The sequence below is a fragment of the Neolamprologus brichardi genome, chromosome 6 (genome assembly GCF_056152115.1).
Source record: "Neolamprologus brichardi isolate AB-2024 chromosome 6, ASM5615211v1, whole genome shotgun sequence".
Taxonomy (NCBI): Eukaryota; Metazoa; Chordata; class Actinopteri; order Cichliformes; family Cichlidae; genus Neolamprologus; species Neolamprologus brichardi.
The window spans coordinates 1,057,919-1,081,591 of NC_142109.1; the positions used below are offsets into that span (position 1 = coordinate 1,057,919).

General features: G+C 42.1%; 1 protein-coding gene across 1 annotated transcript in view; it reads right to left on the bottom strand.

The window, feature by feature from the left end:
• Window positions 1-1,296: 1,296 nt before the first annotated feature.
• Window positions 1,297-23,673, bottom strand: part of LOC102785362 (apoptosis-stimulating of p53 protein 2-like) — a 35,665-nt gene continuing 13,288 nt past the window's right edge. Inside the window, exons 2-18 of the mRNA XM_087841417.1 lie at window positions 22,092-22,239; window positions 21,705-21,818; window positions 18,559-18,635; window positions 17,918-18,019; window positions 17,359-17,536; window positions 15,540-15,739; window positions 11,524-11,688; window positions 11,135-11,354; window positions 10,897-11,019; window positions 10,500-10,603; window positions 8,170-8,566; window positions 4,714-5,486; window positions 4,471-4,608; window positions 4,157-4,290; window positions 3,793-3,959; window positions 1,841-2,040; window positions 1,297-1,478 (exon numbers count right to left, since the gene is read on the bottom strand). Of these exons, the coding sequence (XP_087697543.1) occupies window positions 1,437-1,478; window positions 1,841-2,040; window positions 3,793-3,959; window positions 4,157-4,290; window positions 4,471-4,608; window positions 4,714-5,486; window positions 8,170-8,566; window positions 10,500-10,603; window positions 10,897-11,019; window positions 11,135-11,354; window positions 11,524-11,688; window positions 15,540-15,739; window positions 17,359-17,536; window positions 17,918-18,019; window positions 18,559-18,635; window positions 21,705-21,818; window positions 22,092-22,239 (3,282 nt within the window). The 3' untranslated portion in view covers window positions 1,297-1,436. The remainder of the gene's footprint in view (window positions 1,479-1,840; window positions 2,041-3,792; window positions 3,960-4,156; window positions 4,291-4,470; window positions 4,609-4,713; window positions 5,487-8,169; window positions 8,567-10,499; window positions 10,604-10,896; window positions 11,020-11,134; window positions 11,355-11,523; window positions 11,689-15,539; window positions 15,740-17,358; window positions 17,537-17,917; window positions 18,020-18,558; window positions 18,636-21,704; window positions 21,819-22,091; window positions 22,240-23,673) is intronic.

Genomic DNA, 23,673 nt, shown 5'->3' on the forward strand with positions numbered 1-23,673 from the left:
TGTTACCGTGACAATGTCTCTCCCTTCTCCTCCTCGTCCTCCATCGAGGTATGCTGACATAGAAGATAACCAGATGAAATCACCTGACATTCCTCCACCACCTCCCCCACCTCCTCCTCCCCTACTGCCTCTGCCACCAGAGCTTGGACACCCCGCTGGTGGGCTGAAGAAGAAAAGGAGGGTGAGGAGTTTTTTCTGGAAAACGATTCCAGAGGAGCAGGTAGAGTTCCTGCTTTACATTCGTCTTAGCACATTGTTTTAACATATATATTTTTAATATATATTACATTGTTTTGCTTAATGGCAAACGTAAATGATGACTCAAGCATGACTAAGCACCTCTCTGAAAACGCTTGAGTCCAAAGAGAAATCGAGCACTTTAATAAAACGGCTATTACATTACTAAAATCTGTGTCTCAGGTAAAGGGACGGCTCAACCTATGGACTCAAGGCCAAGTGAAACAGAAATACGAGATTGACGCTCAGACTGTCGAAGAGCTGTTCGGCCAGCATGACGGTCAATCAAAAACCCTGGCAACGCCCGCCAGGGGAGGGAAAACCAGCAGCTCATGATAAATGATGGGCAGGGCTGTGAGTACTCAGACTGTGTTTTTTAGAACACAATATGGATACGATGTTGGAGAAGCTCATGGCTCTGCAATATGGATAACATCTTGAAGAAGAACAGTGGGATTTGAGAGACCTGGTGACCAGTGACGGACATTAGATCAACTGTAAAATTGGAAGCCCTTTGTTCGCACTAACCAAAACAACTACCATCTTCATCTCATGCGGCCCCCCTGTATATATATTTACATTTCTTTGTGTCTGATGGTGTTGACAAAAACCTTGCACTTCCCCAGCAAAAACGTAAATTAAAAAACACCTGGGAGATTGTACCAAAACATAGTCAGACAGCCAAAACTTTGTGTAACAATTATATGTAAATATGTTTTTTAAAAATCAAAAAATAACTTTTTTACCCGTTTTGTCCCTAATCTCAGGAATCGCTGAAATGCGAACTGCCAAGAAAAAGAATTGCATTTTTTTTTTAATTTAAATTTAACCCTATTACAACTGTTGTGAAACTAATGCAGCATTTCATATGACACCATATCAACAGTCAAACATGGTGGTGGTAATGTGATGGTCTATGGCTGTTTTGCTGCTTGAAGACATGGACGACTATAATTTGGAACCATGAAATGTTTAAGTGTGACAAATATGCAAAAAAAGCTCCTGAGAAATCCAGATGAGGTTAAATCCTTTTCACAGTCAATGAAAGACTGAGAAACATTTCCTTTTTTACATTTATTTTTTAAAAATCAACAACATCTGACTTTTTTTTCTCTACTATAAGAACCCAGAGGTTTATTCCCTTGATGCACTTCTCTCGTGGAAACATGTAGTCCTCTGAAAGAGATACAATCCGTCTTTTAGGCCAGGCTTCTTTGCCGGGGCTTGATCCTCAGATACAGCTGGGAATGAAAGATAGAGAGTTTCTCATTAAACACTGAAACGTCAAACTTAAGACTGTTAAGTAACAGGATTCTCAAAGCAGTTTTTAAACCTGATTAAAACATGTGATTTAAGGCCAACCTGAAGTAGCAACAGATTGGCAGACTAGACAGTTTAATTCCCGCACATTAGGAAATCTTACCGTCTTATTCTTTATTAAATTTTTCTGATATTCTCCTGAGATGCTTTTTTACTTTAACAAGAAAGCTTTAAATGCTGATGTAATGGGACCCTAAACCCAGAAATCTGAACATTTCCTTATGAGTAGCTTCAGTCTAAAATGTTTATACAAGCTCTGCTAAATTTGGCATGGGCGACTCACCCCCAGAAGGTTTCGGGGAATGTATCCCTCATGGTCACCGCATCGTGCCCACCACCACTCCGTTTCCTCCTCATCCTCCCTTCTCAGCACTGTCATGCAGTCACCCTCACTGAAGCAGAGCTCGTCGTCACTCTGAGGCTCATAGTCCCACAGGGCATACACTACCCCGTGATTCATCACACCCATCTTCTCCTGAACACCTAAAAAGACAAAAATAGGTTAAAAGTTTAATGAGTCGTTGTCTGATATTCTTTAAACTTTTATGTGAAAATGTAATAACCTGAGAAACAAACCTGAAACACAAGCCTCACAAGTCTAGAAAACTTTTACAAAATTGATTTACTTCCTTGATATAACTGGTCTGAACCAAACCCCCTTAAAATGCATGAGCCTATGCAACAGTCCTCAAAATCCAGGCAGATCATAACAAGATCCTTATGGCACCCAAGATCTTTTAAATCTCCTAAAGCAGCGGTCTCCAACCTTTTTTGCGCCACGGACCGGTTTATGTCCGACAATATTTTCACGGACCGGCATTTAAGGTGTCGCGGATAAATACAACAAAATAAAACTAGTAATGGTACTGAAAAAAGAAGATTTATTCATAACCAGTGTTGGGAAGGTTACTTTTAAAATGTATTCCATTACAGAATACAGAATACATGTCCCAAAATGTATTCTGTAACGTATTCCGTTCCGGTACTCAATGAGAGTAACGTATTCTGAATACTTTGGATTACTTAATATATTATCATGCTGTTTACAACTACATGAATGTACTATTGCTGTGATTTATTACTGTTACTGAAGGTCCGCGGCTCCGAACCGTAGTAAAGGGACCTCTGACTAATACGTCGGTTCTGTGTCGGGCTCGTAGCCGAAAACTAGCTTTACTTTGTTGTCTGGGTCAACTTTGCTTGCGAGAGACAGAGAGAGGTGTTGAAAAGCTGCTCCAACAGAACTTATTGTTTCAGAGGAAAACACGAACACGGTGTACAGTCGAGTCTTATTAGCTTACTTACAACTGGGCTCGTCAGGCTCTCTTCTTGGCTGCAGTGGTTATTATATTTACATGCTTCCAGCTCCCATTTTTGCTTGATGACAGCTCGTACTTTTCCTTTTTCTCCCTCCCTCGCTCACAGACACATAACGGGTATGGCAGTCCATTCTCCCTGCAGCACGGACTACACTGCCTATGATGCTACATTCTTTAGAGCTATACCTGTAGCATTCTGCCTATTAGCTTAGCACAACAACAACAAAAAGGCCTCTCTCACCCAGGAAACACAGAGAGAGAGCGTCACCCTGTAACCATGGCAACCGTAACGCTGCCGCCTGGAACAACAGAACGTAGCTGTCAAACAAAACCCAAACAGTCCTGACCCGCCACAATATGAAACAGGAAAGTACCGCCGTGTAATCCATTTATTTCAACAAAGTAACTGTATTCTAAATACCACCTTTTTAAACGGTAACTGTAACGGAATACAGTTACTCATATTTTGTATTTTTAAATACGTAACGGCGGTACATGTATTCCATTACTCCCCAACACTGTTCATAACACACGTGAAAAGACCCAGGAAAACCGAGTTAATGATAAAAACGATAACAAAATAACGCTGAAAACCGATAAAAACCCTGAAAACTATACATTTCACACCTGAGCCTCAAATCTCGCAGCCCGGTACCAAACGACTCACGGACCGGTACCGTCCCGAGGCCCGGGGGTTGGGGACCGCTGCCCTAAAGAACAATTAAGCAAATTCCAAACTGGCCTGTAACCTGTACAGACACCCATCATACATCAGTAAATCTCTTGTTGCTACAGAACACGCTCAACCCCTTGAAAGATTTGCGAAATTGTCCTTGAAACCAGCAAATTTGTTATGAACTATGAGGCTTATCTCCCTGAACCCCTTTTGTTAATATGTTAACAGGTTTTGTCTCACCATAGAGGAACTGGGAGCACTGGGCATAGCCATCTTCCATCTCTTCGCACTTGTCAGCAGCTGTCTGCATGTCACTATATGTTGTGGCAAATACAGCTGCTCCGGACTCGACAAGGAACTTACAGACCTGAACGTTGTTACAGGAGGCAGCACAGTGAAGCGGCGTCCTGGAGACACAAACAGAAGGAAAATTAGTAGTTAGTTAATAAGGACGGGTGCTGTGCCCAATTAACTTGTTTTCTTTCTACCATAGACAATGTAAAAGACAGACATAACATCTGGAAGTTATGTCCGGAGGTGTCACCATGGCTAAGTCCATCTTTTATACTGCCCGTGTTTTCTACTGTTTCCTACTTAGGCTCACCAGCCGTCGCTGTCGGCAGCATTAACATTGACACCAAACTGAACCAGAAACTTGACAATCTCGGTGTGGCCGGCACAAACGGCGTTGTGCAGAGCCGTGATGCCCTCGTCGTTCGGCATACTAGGGTCATCCACCTGAAAGACACACAGTAACATACTGACCATATACCCTGGGGTGAAGAACAATTAAGGAAGTATAAATCTTTTTAGTGGATCTATAAAATAAGTATAGCAGTGTGTAGCTCCCACAACTTTTTGGTACATGTACAATGACAATAATGGGCTATTTCATTCTTTTTTTTTTGTGTGACTCACATCATAGATCACCCTCTGGACAAGATCATATTCGCCCTCCAGAGATGAATCCAGTAGCAGGGCCAAAGGGTTGAACTTGACCCGCAAATTGTGGTTGGCTCGCTCTTTGCCAGCTTTATGGAGGATTGATTTCTTACCCTAAGAAGAAAACAGAACTGCAATAAATTAGAAAAAAAATTGTGTTTGTATTGTAGGCAAACTGGATTTTTAATAACCTCTCAAAATCTGAGTCGCCTCACTCACCGGCAGAACTGTGACCTGTCCTGCAACCTCTGGTGGCTGCAGGGGAACAGCATCATCTCCCTCCTCCAACTCCCCGCAGCTGGGGTAAGGTGGGGGTGGGTAAGGAGGGAACTCCTCTAGGAACTGTTCCTGGTGAGCTAAGGTTGATGGACATTTCTCTTTCTCCTTGTCCTTGTCTTCCAGCGGTGATAGCACGCAGTGGCAGGAAGTAGGATCAGAGATGGGTGAGCGAGGGGGTAGTGGGGGTGGGGTCAAACTTTTCTCAGAGAGTGGCTCTTTCAAGTCAGTTTCACTTTCCTCCTGAACCCTGGCTGCTCCATCTATGCCACCCATCCTGTCCTCATGAACTGTAGGCTGTATATGGATCCCTGCAGAATTAGCCGTCTCCATGGGGATGGTTTCCATAGCAGCCAGAGTGGTTTTCTGGTAGAGCAGTTTCTGAATGTTGGGTCCTGCTGGGCCTTCGGGCTCTGTGATTGAGTTGCGTTTCTTCAGGGGTCGGGGTGCATGTTGCAGCCGGCGACGCAGATTATCCAGGTCAGCATCGCTGGGGTTCCTGTGAGAGTTTGATATGAAGGGGAGGAGCTTGGTGGGGCTGAGCGGGCGAGGGATACTGTGTTCTGCTGTTTCTCCTCCGATACCTTCAGTGTTACCTGGGCAACTGTTGCCAGCTTCACTTCCGTCAGGTGCACAAAATTCAGAATTGAGGGAATAGTTTTCTGAGCTGATTGATTGCTGCCTGCTGCTGGCTGGAAGGACTGGTTTTCCATACACTAAGAAAGGAAAGAAAATACATGGATTCACAAGACATTTCTCACAGCAAGCTCTATTTGACCTCCATTAAACAAACGCACAGATTACAAATTACATGTTTGATTATTGTTTGGGGTGAGAGGAAAAAAACTCCCCCAAAAAACTTCATTATTGATAGATAAGTACCTGTTTTTCCTAAATACTGATACTGAAATCAAGTGGTATCTAAATCAGTCCCTGACAACATGCCAGTAAATACCAGTCACAGCTGTTCCCTTCACCTCACATGGTGAAGTTTCCAAAATATAGTCTGAACAAGTACAACATCAGAGAGGAAATGCAGAGGGATCTGATAGCTATCAAGTACTGGGCTATACGTTTTATTTACATCCATCATGCAGGTATAATTAATGGAGTGAAATACTCTGTATTTTACTTCTAGGAGACAGGCTTATGGCCTGCATTTGTATAGCGCTTTACTAGTCCCTAAGGACCCCAAAGCGCTATACACTACATTCAGTCATCCACACATTCACACACATTGGTGATGGCAGCTACATTGTAGCCACAGCCACCCTGGGATGCACTGACACAGGCGAGGCTGCCGGACACTGGCGCCACCGGGCCCTCTGACCACCACCAGTTTTCTCTGTGTCAATCGTTGCTAGTTTAGTTATCTGTATTTCTAGCCCAGGTTGTCTGGTATCTGGTCCTGTTCATGCCTGGTCTCACCTCAGTGTCCTCAGTGTAATGACGGGATTTCTGTGAGCAGTTTTGTAGAAATGGTGTCTAAAGGACCACTGATGGTTTTTTATAAAGTAATTATCGAAGTTAACTCGGGAAGATCAATTGGAGAAAAAGAGACAAAATAAGGACAGAGAGACTCAAGAGGAGCTTCTATTCCCAAGCCATCCAGGCCCTAAACACACACACCCGCCCTCTCACATCATCTATAATTGACTGAGACAGGAATTCCTTTAATTTTAAATATGATTATATTGTCTATTCTGTAAAATAGTCAGATGTCTATTCATATTAATGTACAGAATTCACCTGCTTGCTGCTACTACTGCACATTCACCCAATGTATATACTCTATATATATATATATATATAATGTTCTTCCACTCCTCCCCCCCCCCCATTTTTGCACATGTCGAGGAGCGTGTCAGGCTACATTTCACTGTGTGTTATACTTGTATAACTATGCATGTGACAAATAAAGAACCTTGAACCTTGAAATATGAGTGGTTCTGAAAGTACATGACGTTACATCTGTGAGATTGTTATGAGTAATGTTTTACTGCTGTTTTGCACTGTGTTGGCACATGACATTGAAGAAGACAACGGGATGAATTATATCCTTAAATTAAGGATATAATTCATCCCCTTGTACACTTTCAGAAAGACATCTGCTGTGATGAAATCTATTCCTCACTGCTGTGTAATCCATTATTGTAAATTGAAATGTTATCAGGAAATGATCAGACAAAACAGGGTTTTCAGGAAATACTGTTCAGTTTCCATCCCATATGTCACAACAAGATCTAGTGTATGATTAAAGTGGTTATTTTTTCGTTTTGAATACAACGGATTAAATGCATGGATGATAAAATCACCTACAATAATTATCCTATTCGAGCTGAGCACTAAATCAGATAAAAATTCTGAGAAAACAGCCAGAAACTATGAAGTGAACAATAACAAATGTTTGTGTGGCTGTAATTTCAAATAAATGACAACTCTGCCTGTATCTTTGGTTGATTAATAAGCTGGAGAGGAAGATTGCTGTCACGCCCCGTCCTCAGCCTGTGCTTCGAGGTTTTGGACGGTTGGTATAACTCATGGCTGTTGAATCATTTAAACTAACAAAATCATCCTGTAACCAGGTTTCTGTAAGGTCGAGGAATTTGTAGATCAATTACTAACAGGGACACTATTTTACTCTTTGGTGCATTTGTGGATACTATGTTTTTCTTTTGTTGTGATTTTTTTATGTTTAAGTCATTATTTTGCTGATTTTTGGTTTGTTTTTTTTTGTTTTGGGAGCAGACACAGTCTCTAAGGGGATGGGGTTTTGGGGGATAACAGGGGGAGAGAAACTGTGGAGAGACTGCGACTCTGCTTCCTGATCCCAACTCTCGATAGTCGTGCTTTTTTTGTGGGGGGGGGGAATTATTAGAGACACAGTTTGGTGGTGTGAAGAGTGAAGAGGCCAAGGTACTAGTCAGTCGGCTACGAGCTAAGCTAAGGTAGTGAGTCCCTAAAGATGAATGAATACTTTGAATATAATTAGCGGGTTATTCAACAGAAAGTGTGCTTTGGATAAAGAATTTAAGGATTACACAGCTCGAAATAAGCTACAGAAAACACCACTGTGTGCTGTAACAGGAACAGGAAGTGATGCTCTACCCAAGACCAAGTGTAGGCAAGTTTGTCGCACACACCTTATTTTTCTGCAAAGATGTAAATGCAAAAGCCTCTCCCCTGTTGACTGAATTTTGGTGTTTTGGTGAATTTTTTTAATTCATATTTTTCTACTAAGACATATACTACATTTTGGTGAATGAGGAGGACCAGTGCTTCCAAGGACAATCTTACACTGATCAAAATAATCAGAAAAATCACTTTGGCCATAATTGTGCAGCCCTATCTTAACAGGAAGAGTATTCTAGTACACGGGCAACCGTATCAGTGGATTACCTCGGGGCTGGCTCCGAGGCAGTGTTCCTTGGCCACTATGTTGGTATCCCTTCCCCAGTGTAGCCTGCTGGGTGTACATCGAGTAGATTGAGGAAGCCGCCAGGGTCTGAGGTTTCTGAAGCACAGGTGGGGGACAATCAGAGAGTTCTGGGGTGTAAGGTCGCACAGCAGCAGCTGGAGGACTCTCCTGCTTGTTGGGCAAAGGGAGGGTGTTGCTATGACTGGATAGGATTCCTGGAGCCCTGAGGGGGGCCCCGACTGGCTTCACCTTACCAGGGAAGGTGCCAGTGTTATAGGGGGCTTTGGAGAAGGCTGACAGGCCAGAAGATCGGAATGGTTTGGGCTTGCTGGGAACTGGAGGTGGTGGTGTCAACTTGGAAAGACTTTTGGATGAGAGCTGAAAGTAAAATATAGCAAACGTGGAAACACGATGATATAACTGCAAAATACAGAAAATGAAGCAATAAATCAAATATCAAAATGAGCTGAAATGTAAAAGTGCTCAGCAGCTATTAACCAGTTTGAGTTTGACTTTTATATATTCAACCTTACACCAGAGCTTTAATTTGTTTTTTGTTTTTTTATCATAATTTAACGTGAAAACGTATGTGTAAGTGCAACTATGTATATATTTCTGTTCTGCACATATGTTGTCCATATATGAATTAGTTTTGCAAAGATTTAACAGCATCTCATTTATTAGTCAGGATCAATGTTCCCTCTAATTTTTCATGTTTCTGAGCGAACACTTGGACCACTGTGAGCAACAGCAGACGTGTGCACTGTGGTCACGCCAGCATCGAATCCATCCAAGTTACATGTTTATTAAAATAATCAAATTACAGCATTTATGTTAGACTACTTTTAATTAAGTGCTTTAGCCCACTTACAATGAAAATTAAAAAAAAATCTTGTTCATGACCTGTGTAGTATGTTAACACTATTGGAAGTAAAAATAACTTGAACTCCAATTTCAAAACACAACTTTTTTTTTTTTTTTTTAATATAAAGCTCTGACTTGTATGATGAGTCTGAGTCTGTGGTCTGGGAGAGAGTCTGTACCGCTCTGTCTGCAAAATACAGCATATAATGACCAATGTTGGGCAATTAATTATATAGTTACTTCTTCAAAAAAGTAACTGAGTTATGCAAACAACAAAGTTTTTTGCAGCTTTTTTTTTTTTAAATGCAGCAAAGGTGTTTTTAAATAAACATTTCAAACTATTTTCAGAACAATCAGCTGTTCTGCATCAAATCTGATGCCACACAAATTATTTGTTTCACTCTAAAAAATAATTTCTGTCCACTATGAGATAAAGGAGAACAACAGCCTGATACCTGCAGGCCTGACAACAGCAGATGTATCACTGCTGTAACACCTGTAACATTCAGCAGTCGCCTCATTGTTCTGACACACACAACAAAACTATTGACTACACTACACACTAACTACACAAGATTTGCGCTAAACGTCGCAAATCTCTCACAACTCAAAACACGCCGTCACTCCTAAAACTTCCCCCATTTCTTAACAACTAGATGCCACGTTGCCATATCATTTTTTGATTGTTCGATGAATTTGATTGGACGAATAGGAAAGGCAGAGGGGGGTGGGGTTTGTTTTTGCTCACAGGCTTTCGAGGTTTTCCTTATAAAACGCCGTTTTTACCGTTTCTTCCCGCAGTAAATATAAACAACGACAGTGTTCAGGAAGAAAACCAAACATTGCAGATATTTTTATCATAACTCTGGTTTTACGTGGCCGATCAACACAATTTAAAAACTGGTATAAAGTCCACTCTTTTTCCGTCTGTCCTCCTCACATCTCCAGTGGTTGTACACGTTGTCATTAACGTCAGCCTCGCCGCTTTGCTCGCTAAAACACCGGTGTCGGCACATAAGGACGCTGTCATAGCCTGTCAACGACGTTGATTAAGCTGCGTATATACGCATTATTGGCTGGACTATGGGATAAGGTGGCATCGTTCCCAAATGGGAGCAGCCAGTCACTCACTGCAAAACAGAATTGTTAAAGTATTAATTTTAATTTCAATTCAGGTTAGATTATTTTTGTGCGCAACGCAGAATTTCTGTACTGATTTTGCTTATTGCTTATTCTTACTGTTCTTCTTGTTTAGTGAAACCTGCTGGTGAAGTGTTTGAGTTTAGTTCAGAAAGTTTTTATTTTGAGACAACAGCTGCATCATCCACCATTAGGTAGATTTTAACTGACCTAGCAAGGCAGCTGTTGACTCATTACATTAACGCTATCCCAGGTTAGTCTTTTCTGAAAATGAAAAGGCATTAATGTTGAGATGTCCCACTGATACCTGATTGTCCCTGAGCAGGTTCTCTGTGGAACGATTCGATCGTGAGGGGATGGGAGGAGGAATGTCGGAGCCAGTGTAGCTCTTGTCTATGGCGGTCTCACCACCTAGAAAAGAGAAAGTAACTCTAACATCAGTGGGACTTTGTTTAAACAATTTTCTATCTCCCAGATCTCATTCCTTCTATTCTCAGGTTGATTAGCCTGTCATTTGTACATGGTATTCTATGAATGCATGGATAGACCATCCTTAAATTAGGTTTTCAGTGAATGTCTCAATGAATCAGATGCCTGAACGTTTATGTGTCAGATTAGAAATGTAGTAACAAATGATTGTAAAGGCATAGAAAGTTTAAATCCTCTTTCTGCAAAAGGTAAAACAGAAACAGGACCTAACTGACCTGAGTTGCGGCAGCTTAGACTCGACATGCGAGGCAGCGTGGAGGCGTGCTCGTAGCCCCTACTGGATTCGGAAAATGAGCTTTCCCAGTCAAAGATCTTGCTTGTTTTTAAGGTGTTGAAACCTGTGAGGCAGAGATAACTACATCAAGTAGAGTTTTGGTACAGACTCAAATAGTGTTTTAGCATGCTAGGACTCAAAACAGAAAAATATATTTCTTACATCACGGAAACATGTACCTGAGGCTGGTTTGACAGGCCTAGGAGGTGGCTTCAGTGACGAATCAGCCTTGGGCAGGGTGACAGTGCCATCTGGGTATGCTGGCTTCACCAGAATCTCCTGGCGGACCGGCACAGGTGGCCCCTGAGAGCTTGATGTGGAGGATGACTGGATGTACGGCCCCACCGCTGCCACTCTGGAGCCCATGCTATATTGTGGGGCTGTGCAGTCTGAAGCCACCTGGAGGGAGCAGAAATGTTTGACTGCTGCAGCCTTTTCGATCAGTACTTGTATGTTAAGCAAACAACAAAGCAAAAATAAATGTTTTGTACAAAAAACAAACAAAAAAAACTTGTGTGAAATTGTAAAAATCTACTTTTGCTGATATTTGTTTCCTGTATAAACTCACTGGCTGGTTCTCATTCTGCTGCAAAGCAGCCTTTTTCTTCCAGAGCCGTTCCCGGAGTTCAACCAACCGACGGTCCATCGCAGCTACTTCCAAGTTCCTTTTGTTCAAGCTATCTCTCTGCTGCTGCAGCCTGGCACTCTGATCCTGATTCAGCTTGTTTCTTAGCTGTTTGGAAAGGAAGGGGGGGTGAGAAATCAAAGTATGTAACCAACAGAAAAAATATTGTCTAGAATAATTTATTAGACACTAGATTTAACCTCCCAGCAACTGTAGCTGGAAGCACTAACAGTGTGAGATAGAGGTATGTACAGCCGGATATCAAATCACTCCCTCTATCAGTGGTTCCCAAACTTTTTTTGCTAGGCCCCCCTTTGTTTTATAAGAAAATGTTCATTTAGTTTACATTTAGTAAACAATTAAACAAATACAAGTAACCTGCAATAAATTACAGGTAGTAATAAAATACACTACTAACTCTGTTACGCTACATCCACACCTGGGTTTGGCTGTCAGAGGGGTGCTTTTTTGAACTGCAGGTCCTTGAAGGGTAATACAGTTTGAAGCTGGAGGATCGCTGTATTAATATCTGAGAGAAGCTAGGTCCCCTAACTTGTGATGTGCAAAACCACTGATTTCCTTTCCGATCCGATACCAAGTAATATTCAGGATGGTATCGACGATACTGATCCGATACTTTGTACAAAAACTTATTTTATTTATTGTATCTCAAATTATAGCGTCATAATGATTACAGGACATCAGATTACTTGTTCTTATCACTTAATAATGCAGAGTTCATCACATAGAAATATAACAACTGAAGTTGCGGCTATTTGAACACCTTGCCTGCAGCATTAAAGGACTCCGTGAGAGACGTCTGTCTCGCTCTAGCAGCACCTGTCCCTCTCCTCCTCTTCAGTTCGCCTCAACATAAGCTCGTCATATTCTGTGATATGATTTACTCTGAGGTGTTTGACAAGGTTAGTGATGTTGCCACAACCATACATGCCAACCCTCCCGATTTTTCCGGGAGAATCCCGGAGCCACCATTCTCCCCATTTTCCACCCGGACAACAAAATTGAAAAACCATATCGCAGAATTCATAGCGGCCCAGCCAATTCCATTTTCCAACAATGGCGGCAGCGACTTACTTTTAATATCACTCTTATTTCTCTTTCTGGGTCACAAAAAAAACTTTTAACATATTTTCAGGTGAGAATGTAGCTGTGTAAACTTCAAATATCTGAGCCGATCGACGCGGTCTTTCACTACTCGGGTTAAACATGATATATAAGTCACTTTGATAACTTAAAAATGTTATTGTTGGGCTTTTTTCAGTGTTTTATTTGTTCGTGAGTAAATCGGTTTGGCTGAGATTAAAGTTATTAGATTAGATTAAATTAAATTTAACTTTATTAATCCCTCAGCTGAATAAACGTCAAACAGAAAACTGATTAAACATAAGTGTGAGACGCTCGAGAGTTTATGCCACTTTAGGATTAGTTTAACACAAAGTTAGTGCTGATCTGGGAGCATTGCTGTGAGTCACAGTGCGCAGCATAAAGGTCCTTTCACATCATGTGCTGCTAATGCTAACTAAAGGCCAAGGATCCAGAATTTGCTGCGCTGGCTGTTGAGCTCTGTGGGTTTTTGCAGCAGCTCTACCTGTGCTAGATGCACCTGCTGCTTGTCGTTTCTATCTCTGGCTTTATTTCCTCTACAAGAGTTTTTTTTTTTTTGCTGGTCCTTTAAATGTTCAGTAAAAACATGTATGCTAATTCATAACGAAGAATGCTTTGTAACTATCCCCACTAGTGAAGACTGTCATTTCCACAACACTACCCCCCCTCCCCACCCCGATGTCCGCAGCGCTATTGAAAAGACTCTGGAGGTCCCTGTATTAAGCAGAAACTCAGACGACCACAGACTGTTTTCTTTCGTGGTGACGCTGGGCTGGCATGTAAAAGGGCATTTATTCCCTTCAAGGACCTGAAGCTCCATAAAGCACCCCTCCAATAGCCAAACCCATCTGTTCTCTGATTGGATAGTTAAATTTGTGACTGACATGACATTGGCCAATCAGATGAAAGGACAAAAAATAGGGTCAAAATTCATTCTTGTAACTTGAAACTTGAGTGCAGAGTTTCACGTGTATTTTTTGTCCACACACAAATCTTTTTTTACACACACACAAATTCATTTTACACATACAAATCCTGATTTACAAGTACAAAATATTTATGACCACAATTTCAGCCCATATAGTTGGTCATTATAAGAAGTGTTTGTGAACTAAACATCAAGAATGTGGGATACTGTTTGTCCGTGATTTGGACAGCCCAGTGCGACGCAGGGAAAACCAATTCTGCAGGGTAGACCTACCTTGGCCTTATGCAGGTGAAGCCAAAGGGAAGATATGCTTCACCATATTTTCTAGTCTTTGCTTGGAAGGCAGTTGGTTTGGAAACATATTTGGCGATGCTTCATACCCTGCTTTGCGTACGTGTGGAATCCCCGCCAAAAACCTGTCCATTATGCTAGCAGTGTCCAAACGCTCTTTTTTTTTTCTCTCTTCTCATACCATGCCCCACACACACACACACACACACACACTTTGGGAACCTCCCGTCTTACACTTCTCTCCCCAACATAAGTTGCCTATATATGTTAAAAGTATTGGTATTGGATCGATACCAAAATATACTGCACAGCACTACAGACAGGATAAGAGTGCAGGAATGTCTTAAAGACATAAAGACTTGGATGGCCGATAACTTTCTGCTTCTTAATTCAGATCAAACTGAGGTCATTGTACTCGGCCCTGAAAATCTTAGAAATATGTTATCTAACCAGATTCTTACTCTGGATGGCATTACCTTGGCCTCCAGTAACACTGTGAGGAACCTTGGAGTCATTTTTGACCAGGAAATGTCCTTCAAAGCACAAATATGTAAGACTGCGTTCTTCCATATGCGCAACATCTCTAAAATTAGAAATATCCTGTCTCAGAGTGATGCTGAAAAACTAGTTCATGCATTTATTATTTCCAGGCTGGACGACTGCAATTCATTATTATCAGGATGTCCAAAAAACTCACTGAAAAGCCTTCAGTTAATCCAAAATGCTGCAGCAAGAGTCCTGACAGGGACTAGAAAGAGAGAGCAGATTTCTCCTGTTTTGGCTTCCCTTCATTGGCTTCCTGTTAAATCCAGAATTGAATTCAAAATCCTGCTCCTCACATACAAGGTCTTAAATAATCAGGCCCCATCTTATCTTAATGACCTTGTAGTACCATATCACCCTATTAGAGCACTTCGCTCCCGCTCTGCAGGCCTACTTGTTGTTCCTAGAGTATTTAAAAGTAGAATGGGAGGCAGAGCCTTCAGTTTTCAGGCCCCTCTTCTGTGGAACCAGCTTCCAGTTTGGATTCGGGAGACAGACACTATCTCTGATAGAATGCTGCAATAGACGTAGGCTGCCGGGGGATTCCCATGATGCATTGAGTTTTTCCTTTCCAGTCACCTTTCTCACTCACTATGTATTAATAGACCTCTCTGTATTGAATCATATCTGTTATTAATCTCTGTCTCTCTTCCACAGCATGTCTTTATCCTGTCTTCCTTCTCTCACCCCAACCGGTCGCAGCAGATGGCCCCGCCTGCCTCTTACTCTTACTGCCTTTTTATGATTACACATGCTACATAACAAGAACAGGAACAGAAAATATATTTCCCTCCACAATACAAAGTAATTTGTGTAAAGGCATAACAGTATCACCGATATCTTCACTCTCTCTATTAGGTAGAAATATGATTTTATGTCTGTAGCTGATTAATGTCAAGAGATTTTCACATTCATCAAAGAACGCTGAATGACAAATGTTGCTATAAAAATCTGATATATATTTATATCATACTGTAAAGAAAGCAGAAAATATGGCAAACATTTAATTTAATTGTAGAACAGCAAAGTATAATTTAATATTAGCAAGAGAAATTCTCCGCTAACATCTCACCTGCAGTTCTTTGTAGAGACGTTCCAGCTCAGCTGTAGAGGACATGTTGTGGTGGTGAGGAAGAAGAGGAAGAGAAGGCTCCAGACTGTTGCTCCTCAGTCCCTCCAGCTGGTTGCTCAGCTCCTCTACCCTCGCCACAGCCACGAGCAGCTCTGTCTGCTTCTGATGGAAAAGGCTGGTCATCTGCTCGATCTCCTCCACTGCAACACAATCATATCATTGCAGTCCTTAACTGATCCTGGTGTCATCCCGCAGTACCCTGCACTACTTATTTAAAGATAACCATTACACGCATTTTCAGTTTGAATAGGTTTTTTTAAAACCTTGTACTGGGCATACTCTCCTGCTGTGGAAGTACAGACATGATGGACATTGCACGGCTGGACATCTTCATCCGTGGAGTGGAAATATTGGACATTAAATCGATGCACAGGACAACGGCAGGAAAATCAAAGTGTAACCGACATGAAACTGCCCTGGGACAAACTTGTTGGACTTACAACAGATGGAGCGCCGGTGTTGTGCGGTGAAAAAAAAGCGGACTAGTCGGCAGGATGAGAGTAAAGATGCAGGAGGAGAAATGTACCGGTGAGTTAACAGCATATCACTGCATCACACACCAGGAAAGGCTGTGTGGTAGAGTCCTAAAAATGCAGCATGTAATGATCACCGAGTTAAAGGTTCAAATAGATTCAGAGCTTGCTGACATTCCTCATCATACAGAGGTCCGTTGGCTGAGTTGGGGAAAAGTTCTCAATCGAGTTTTTGAGCTCGGTAAGGAAATCTGTGAGTTCATGGACATGTGTGATGTGGTGAAGGCATTTCAAGTGAAGCTGTCACAAATGCAGCGCAACCTGCCTCATGTCAGGTTTATATTGTTGATTGTCATTTATGCTTAGCAATATTTAACCATATATGCTTAGAGGTGTATAATCGATTGTGTAGTGATACGATGTGTGATCCTTAGGAGTCTGCAAAGACTTTGTGTGCATTCCAGAGTGTTCTGGCATTCACACCCACAACCTGGGAGCTTGGGAGAGGGCACACCTTCTCTTATTGTTTTATGGTAGGATAAACGTGGCTATGTCAGTTTTAGTATAAGTGCCTTTTGTTTAGATGAACTGCTGGACTTACAGACCAGCAAGTTTAGGGAAGTCATTTATAGGGTCACACCACACTGACCCCCCCCACCCCCCCACTGTTGCCAAAGTGCTTGCTCATAGGGAGTTTTTCTCTGTATGTATATTTGTAGGGTCTACCTTACAATATAAAGTGCCTTGAGGCGACTGTTGTTGTGATTTGGCACTATGTAAAAGAAAATTGAATTGAATAACAATTTGGACGGTTGAATTTTATTTAGAGCCTCTTCTTATACGTAACACCAGCTGCATGTAAACCTTTTGTTTAAGAAGGGTAGCCAGTCAAAAGAAAGTTGACTTACACCACAAGTTTGAGATTGAAAATGAAGAGTGGGGCGCCAGTACCTCTTCTTTTTCTGATAGTCAATGAACAGAAATATATAGTTGGATATGAGAATATCAGCTCCCGTTTAAAAAATCCCAAGTTTATTTTAAAAAATACAAAAATTAGACTATTTATGAAACGAAAAATTTCTTAAATAGTTTTCTAATGTTTTTCCCATGTTGATGTTTGCCCCAAACTAAAGTGCCAAACTTGTCGGTGCATTAGTGTTTCATATTGATTTTATACAATTAGGCCCAGGAATATGTGACACATAAAACAGTTCAAAGGTTTTGGATAAGAATAAAGAAGCTCTGCAAAGTGTTACAAAGCCTATGCAGTCGCATGGCTCACTGACCTAGTTTGCTATTACTCAGGCGTTTCTGTTCCACCTGACCCTTTAGGGCCCGGACTCGTCGCAGTTTGGCCTCCTGGTTATGCGCATTCTCCCTGAGCTGCCACAGCCGCTCCTGCTCTGACGCCTCCTGTTGCTGCTGCTGGTGATCCTGCAGTTTCAGGAACCGTAGCTGCTGCTCCTGCAAAACACAATGCTTTTCAGGTCTTATCATGCTAAACAGCTACACAGATTTCTTCCTGATATACTTTAACTGGAAGACGTGAAACATTTACAGTACATCTTGTAAAATATATCCAGCCATTCATATGAGGTATAGAAGGCTTGTGTAGTCACAGTCGAATCATGTACATCACTTTAGTATGAACATTAGTCTCTGTTTGCACAGAGCTTTGTTTGGTATACTAGTCCAGAGGGCAAACAGAGTACAAGTAGTTAATAAGCAGCCATAGGCAACTGCAAGAGGTTATTGTGAACTGCATTTGAAATAGTATCAGCATCAATATAAGTGGTAACACCAGTAGTAGTAACAGTAGTAATAGTTGTGTATGGTGTGTTTTACCTTGGAGGCCAGCAGCTGCTGCTGAGCACTGATCTGCTGCTGCTGTCGGGTTGCCAGGTCGTGCAGCTCATTCAGCGTCATGTCCAGACAAGGAGCTGAAACCTGTAACGCAGATACAGTCAGAGTTACACATTACACTGTCCAGCTGTCACAACCTTCATGCATTTTAAGGTGCAATGCACAACTTTCTGTTCAGTCCCCAACCCCGACTCATGGACCGGTACCCGTCCATGAGTCGTTTGGTACCGGGCCGCGAGAGTTCAGGCTTGGATGTGAAATTCATGGTTTTCAGGGTTTTTGTCGGTTTTTAGCATTATTCTTTTTATTGTTTTTATCGTTAATTTGGTTTCTCTGGGTCTTTTCCCGTGTGTTATGAATAAATCTTCTTTTTTTTTAGTATGGGTACTGGTTTTATTTTGTTGCATTCATCCGCGACACCTTAAAGGCCGGTCCATGAAAATATTGTTGGACATAAACCGGTCCGTGGCACAAAAAAGTTTGGGGACTGCTGATCACAGAAATTCACAATCCAATATCTATGAATGTGTTTGAAGGGATTCATGTTAGTCGGTAATAAAAATGTAAGCCAAGGCAAAACACACTGATTTATTTTCATCAAAATCACAGTAAAAGTCTCTCACCCCATTCTCCAGACATCTCTCCAAAGAGGCTTTCACCTGGTTTCTCTTCATCATCTGATCTGCAGCCCTGGATCCAACTGGACACAAAACACAGTAAATACTAATGAAGAATTTAATCGTTTTAGCCATGCTCTACTGCCTATCCAGTGTTGGTGCAGAGGATGGTCGGGATAAGCCAAGATTGACAACAATGTATATAAACACATAGTGAGTGAAAAAGGTGAATGACAATAAAATACTAGTGCATAATAATAAGCCCCCAGCAGCCGTAGTTACTCAGCAGTCAATTGCTGAGTAACTAAGGGGGAATTCAGGGTCACTTGATTCAGCCCTAACTATACGTTTAGCAAAAAGGAAAGTTTAAAGCCTAATCTTAAAAGTAGAGATAGTGTCCCATTTCCAAACTAGAAGCTGCTTTCACAGAAGAGGGGCCTGAAAACTGAAGGCTCTGCCTGCCATACTTTTAAATACTCTAGGAACAACAAGTAGGCCTGCAGTGCGAGAGCGTAGTGCTCTAATCGGGTGATATGGTACTAGAAGGTCATTAAGATGAGATGGGGCCTGATTATTCAAGGACTTGTATGTGTCAAGATTCTGGGTCATTTGACCCAGCGTTCTTAGTTTTCCTGTGTTCCTGTGTCATGTTCAGTTCATTTGTTATTCTATTCTCGCGGGCAGTGGCTGAAGCAAAAACTCAGAGGTGGGAGGAGTTCAGAGAGGCCATGGAAAAACACTTTCGGACTCCCTCGAAGAGATTCTGGCAAACCATCAGACGACTCAGGAGGAGAAAGCAGTGCTCCACCTGCAATGTGTATAGTGCGGGTGGAGCGCTGCTGACTTCTGACTGAAAACATAGTCGGGCATTGTAAGGAATACTTTGAGGACCTCCTTAATCCCACTGGCACGTCTTCTGTGGAGGAAGCAGAGTCTGAGGGGGGCGACTAGCCTATCTCCGGGGGCGAGGTCACTGGGGCAGTTAAACAACTCCTTGGTGGCAGAGCCCCTGGGGTGGATGAGGTCCGCCCTGAGATCCTGGAGGCTCTGGATGTTGTAGGGCTGTCTTTGTTGACATGCCTCTACAATGTTGTGTGTAGATCAGGGGTGGTTCCTCTGGATTGGCAGACCACGGTGGTGATTCCCATCTTTAAGAACGGGGACCAAAGGGTGTGTTCCAACTATAGGGGGCTCACACTCCTCAGCCTCTCTGGGAAAGTCTATGCCAGGGTGCTGGAAAGGAGAGTCCACCCGTTAGTCGAACCTCTGATACAGCATTAACAATGCGGTTTTCATCCTGGTCATGGAACACAGGATCAGCTCTTTACCCTCTCAAGGATATTTGAGGGTGCATGGGAACTTGCCCAACTAATCTACGTGTGTTTTGTGGACTGGGAGAAGACCGTGTCCTTCAGAGTGTCTTGTGAGAGGTGCTTCGGGAGTATGGGGTGTCTGGTCCATTGCTTCAGGCCATTCGATCCTTATACAACCGTTGCAAGAGCTTGGTCCGGATAGCCAGCAATAAGTCGGACTCATTCTTGGCCAGGGCTGCCCTTTGTCACCGATTCTGTTCGTAATTTTTATTTGACAGAATTTTGAGGTGGTAAACGGCTTTTAGTTGGGTGGTCTCAGAATCTCATCTCTGCTTTTCACAGATGATGTGGTTCTGTTGGCTTCATCGGATGATGGCCTCCAGCTCACACTGGAACAGTTCGCAGTTGAGTGTGAAGTGGTGAGAATGAGGATCAGCACCTCCAATTCTGAAGCCATGGTCCTCAGCCAGAAAAGGGTGGAGTGCCCACTCTGGGTCAGTGACGAGTTCCTGCCCCAAGTGCAGGCATTTAGGTATCTTGGGGTCTTGTTCACGGGTGACGGGAAAAGGAAGCGAGAGATCAACAGACGGATTAGTGATGCGGACACTATACTGGTCTGTCATGGTGAAGAGAGAGCTGAGTTTAAAAGCGAAGCTCTTGATTTACCGGTCGATCTACATCCCTTATGTACCACGAGATGTGGATAGTGACCGAAAGAACGAGATCACAGATACTCCTTAAGGGTGACTGGCTCACCCTTCGGAGGAAGGGCGACTGGCCTTTCCCTTGGAGATAGGGTGAGAAGTTCGGCCATCTGGGAGGGGCTCAGAGTAGAGCCGCTGCTCCTCCACATCAAAAGGAGCCAGTTGAGGTGGTTTAGGCGTCTGATAAGGATGCCTCCTGGGTGAGGTGAGGTGTTCTGGGCATGTCCCACCGGGAGGAGGCCCCGGGGCAGACCCAAGACATGCTGGAGAGATTATATCTCTCGGTTGGCCTGGGAACGCCTTGGTGTTCCCCCAGACACGCTGGAGGAGGTGGCTGGGGAGAGGGAGGTCTGGGCTTTTCTGCTTAGATTGCTGCCCTCGCGACCCGAGGGCAGCAATCTATGCTGGATAAGCGAAAGAAGATGGATGGACAAACGAGTGAAAGCAAAGTAACCTACAAGACACACTGTGCTCATTCGGACCTTCAATAGTGCCAATATTTTCTGTAAATTGTAATACACTGTCAAGAGAATTAAAGGAACACTCACCTTTTTACTTTTCAAACACAAGCATCTGTACTTCTATTAAAAATGTGAAAAATGTGTGTTCTTTTGCCACCTCTGTATATCAACTAATAGATGGATAGAGGTATATCTGTATATTTACAAAGGGGATACACCAGTACTGCCACTCCACTGAGTTAACCACAGGATCCATACCTGCCATCAAAAGTGAGAGGATGGATACTGTCTATCAAATTCTTCATAATTAACATTCAATTGATTACTTATAATTAGAAATTAGCTTAGACCTAAATGTTGGACCTAAATCATAACCTGTACTGTAGTTACGGCTGTTTGGACAATTTTTTCTTTTTAAATTTTACATTTTTTTAAGTGAGCATATGTTATGTCCTTCAAGAAATGTTAGACTGATGTCTTAGCACAATCATCAAAACACCAAATGAGGTTGGAGTTTTTGGAAGAAATATGCTTCTTCACTTTAGTAGATTTCCAGAGAATTGTGTATGAGTGCCAAATAGTACTGAGACTGTTCTGGTGGTGTGTGGTCCTTTATTAACTAACATAGTATGTCAGTTTTTTAATTACCTTCAGCCATTAAGTTTCTTTCTTACCTGATTCTCGTCCAGGTGCTCTTTGGTGACGGAGGAGATAACGTACCTCTCCCCTCTGCTGTCCTGATCGCTGCAACACCTCCAGCATCTGTTCTCCTTCTCCAACAACACGTTCTGATTGATTGAAAAAAGCACACAACGTTAAAGAATATAACATTAACCCTTTGTTACAAAAAGAGATGGAATGAATCAATCATGATATAATTACACCATAGGGCCAAAAACTATGTGTGAAAATATAAGTCTTATCACCTGAAAGTCACATTATAGCTACTTTTGAAATATAGCTACAACCATATCAGTGTTTGTGTATTTGAGGTTCACGTGAATGAATACAATTTATCCAAAACTAGCGGTTTGGATATCTACTTGACACAAGAAACTCACCTGAGCCTCTCAATATCTCAGCCAGATAGCAGTCAGACTCGCCAGGCTCCTTGCAGAGCTCCACCACATCTCTGCACAGTGTCTCTGGTGTGATGGGGACTTCACTAAAGTGTTGGTTATTGTTGCTGAGGTACACAGTTAGGAACATCTACAATTACAAAACACATTTTGGTAATAAGAATTCAGGGTTCGTTTATTTGCCAGATGTTGAGAAACCAGCTGCTAGTGTCAACACCACTTCATGAGTTCTACAAATTGAATGGGTGACCTAGAGTACCAAACTGAGGGTAGCAGACTATGCAGAGGTGCCCAGACTTCCCTCTAACCAGCTACACCAACAACACTGTGCATAAGTCGAATGCTGATTGGCTGAAATTGGAAACCGAATGATAGTGGATATGTCTGTGTAGGTTCTCAGTCATCCAGGTAATGGTATTTGGGACGAAACAGGACTGGACATCTTTGTGAAGATGACGATGTTTGTAGAGATGTTTCATCTCTCAATGAGATAAAGCCAGGCAAGTCAGCCTTTGCTACTTGCACTCCACGTGACAGAAAAAGCAAATGCTAGATGGAAACTCCTGAAGCAGCTACATGGTGGAAAACCATTACTTTAAGCTATTGGTTAAAAAGGAAGAAACAACATCCCAGGTAAAGTACTTTAGTTACTTTCAATCTAAAGTGTTAATTATGTAATTTATACTTAACTTAAACTTACAGTTGACTTATGATGTGTCATAGAATATTGTGTCACTACGATTGCACTATAATGCTGCTGCTGGCACGTTGTTTCAATAGACTACCTTTAAATTAGGAAGACTGTCATCAAGGACAGTAGCTCACTTGAAAAGCAGGACGAGAGATCCGCGTCATTGATTTACAACTGTGAGCTTGTGTATTACTGGGTCTGTACCTTAAAATAATAAAGTACCTTGAGGCCAATTTTGTTGTGATTTGGTGCTATATAAACAAAACTGAAAGGAACTGAGCATCAACAAAGCATTTTTTATATTTTCATAAAATATAATTATTGCAAATTTTCTTAAAATCTCGTGATATAATTTTGAGGCTATATCACCTCCTTCTATAAAGGAGGCAGCCTAATCAGACGCCAGAACTACCTCAACTGTCCTCTTCAATGTGGTTGAACGGTCTACTTCCTGCATGACCAAAAGCTTCACTCTGCTACTGCTTGGATGAGGTTCATTCTGCTACTCATGCTCATATGTTTTGGTTAGTACCCACTCATAAGCATAACCATAAGTAAAACTCAACCAGTAACATCATAAGATCACCAGCCTCACTTTCACAACAGACCTGTACAACATGCACAAACTTAAAATAGTTCCAAGGGCTGTCAGGTTTCCAATGTTCTGTTTAAAGTGTTAAAACCAAAATCATTGGAATAGTCCGTCAACAGACTGTGTTCAGTAAAACAGCATGCAACATAACAGTTTCACTGAAAACAAAACCTGCCCTTTTCACCTTTATTGCAGCTTTTGCGCTATTTACAACTATTACAGATATTTGTGGACAGAACTCCCATGATGCAATGAGCCATCTGTTACTCCAGCAGGGTAGG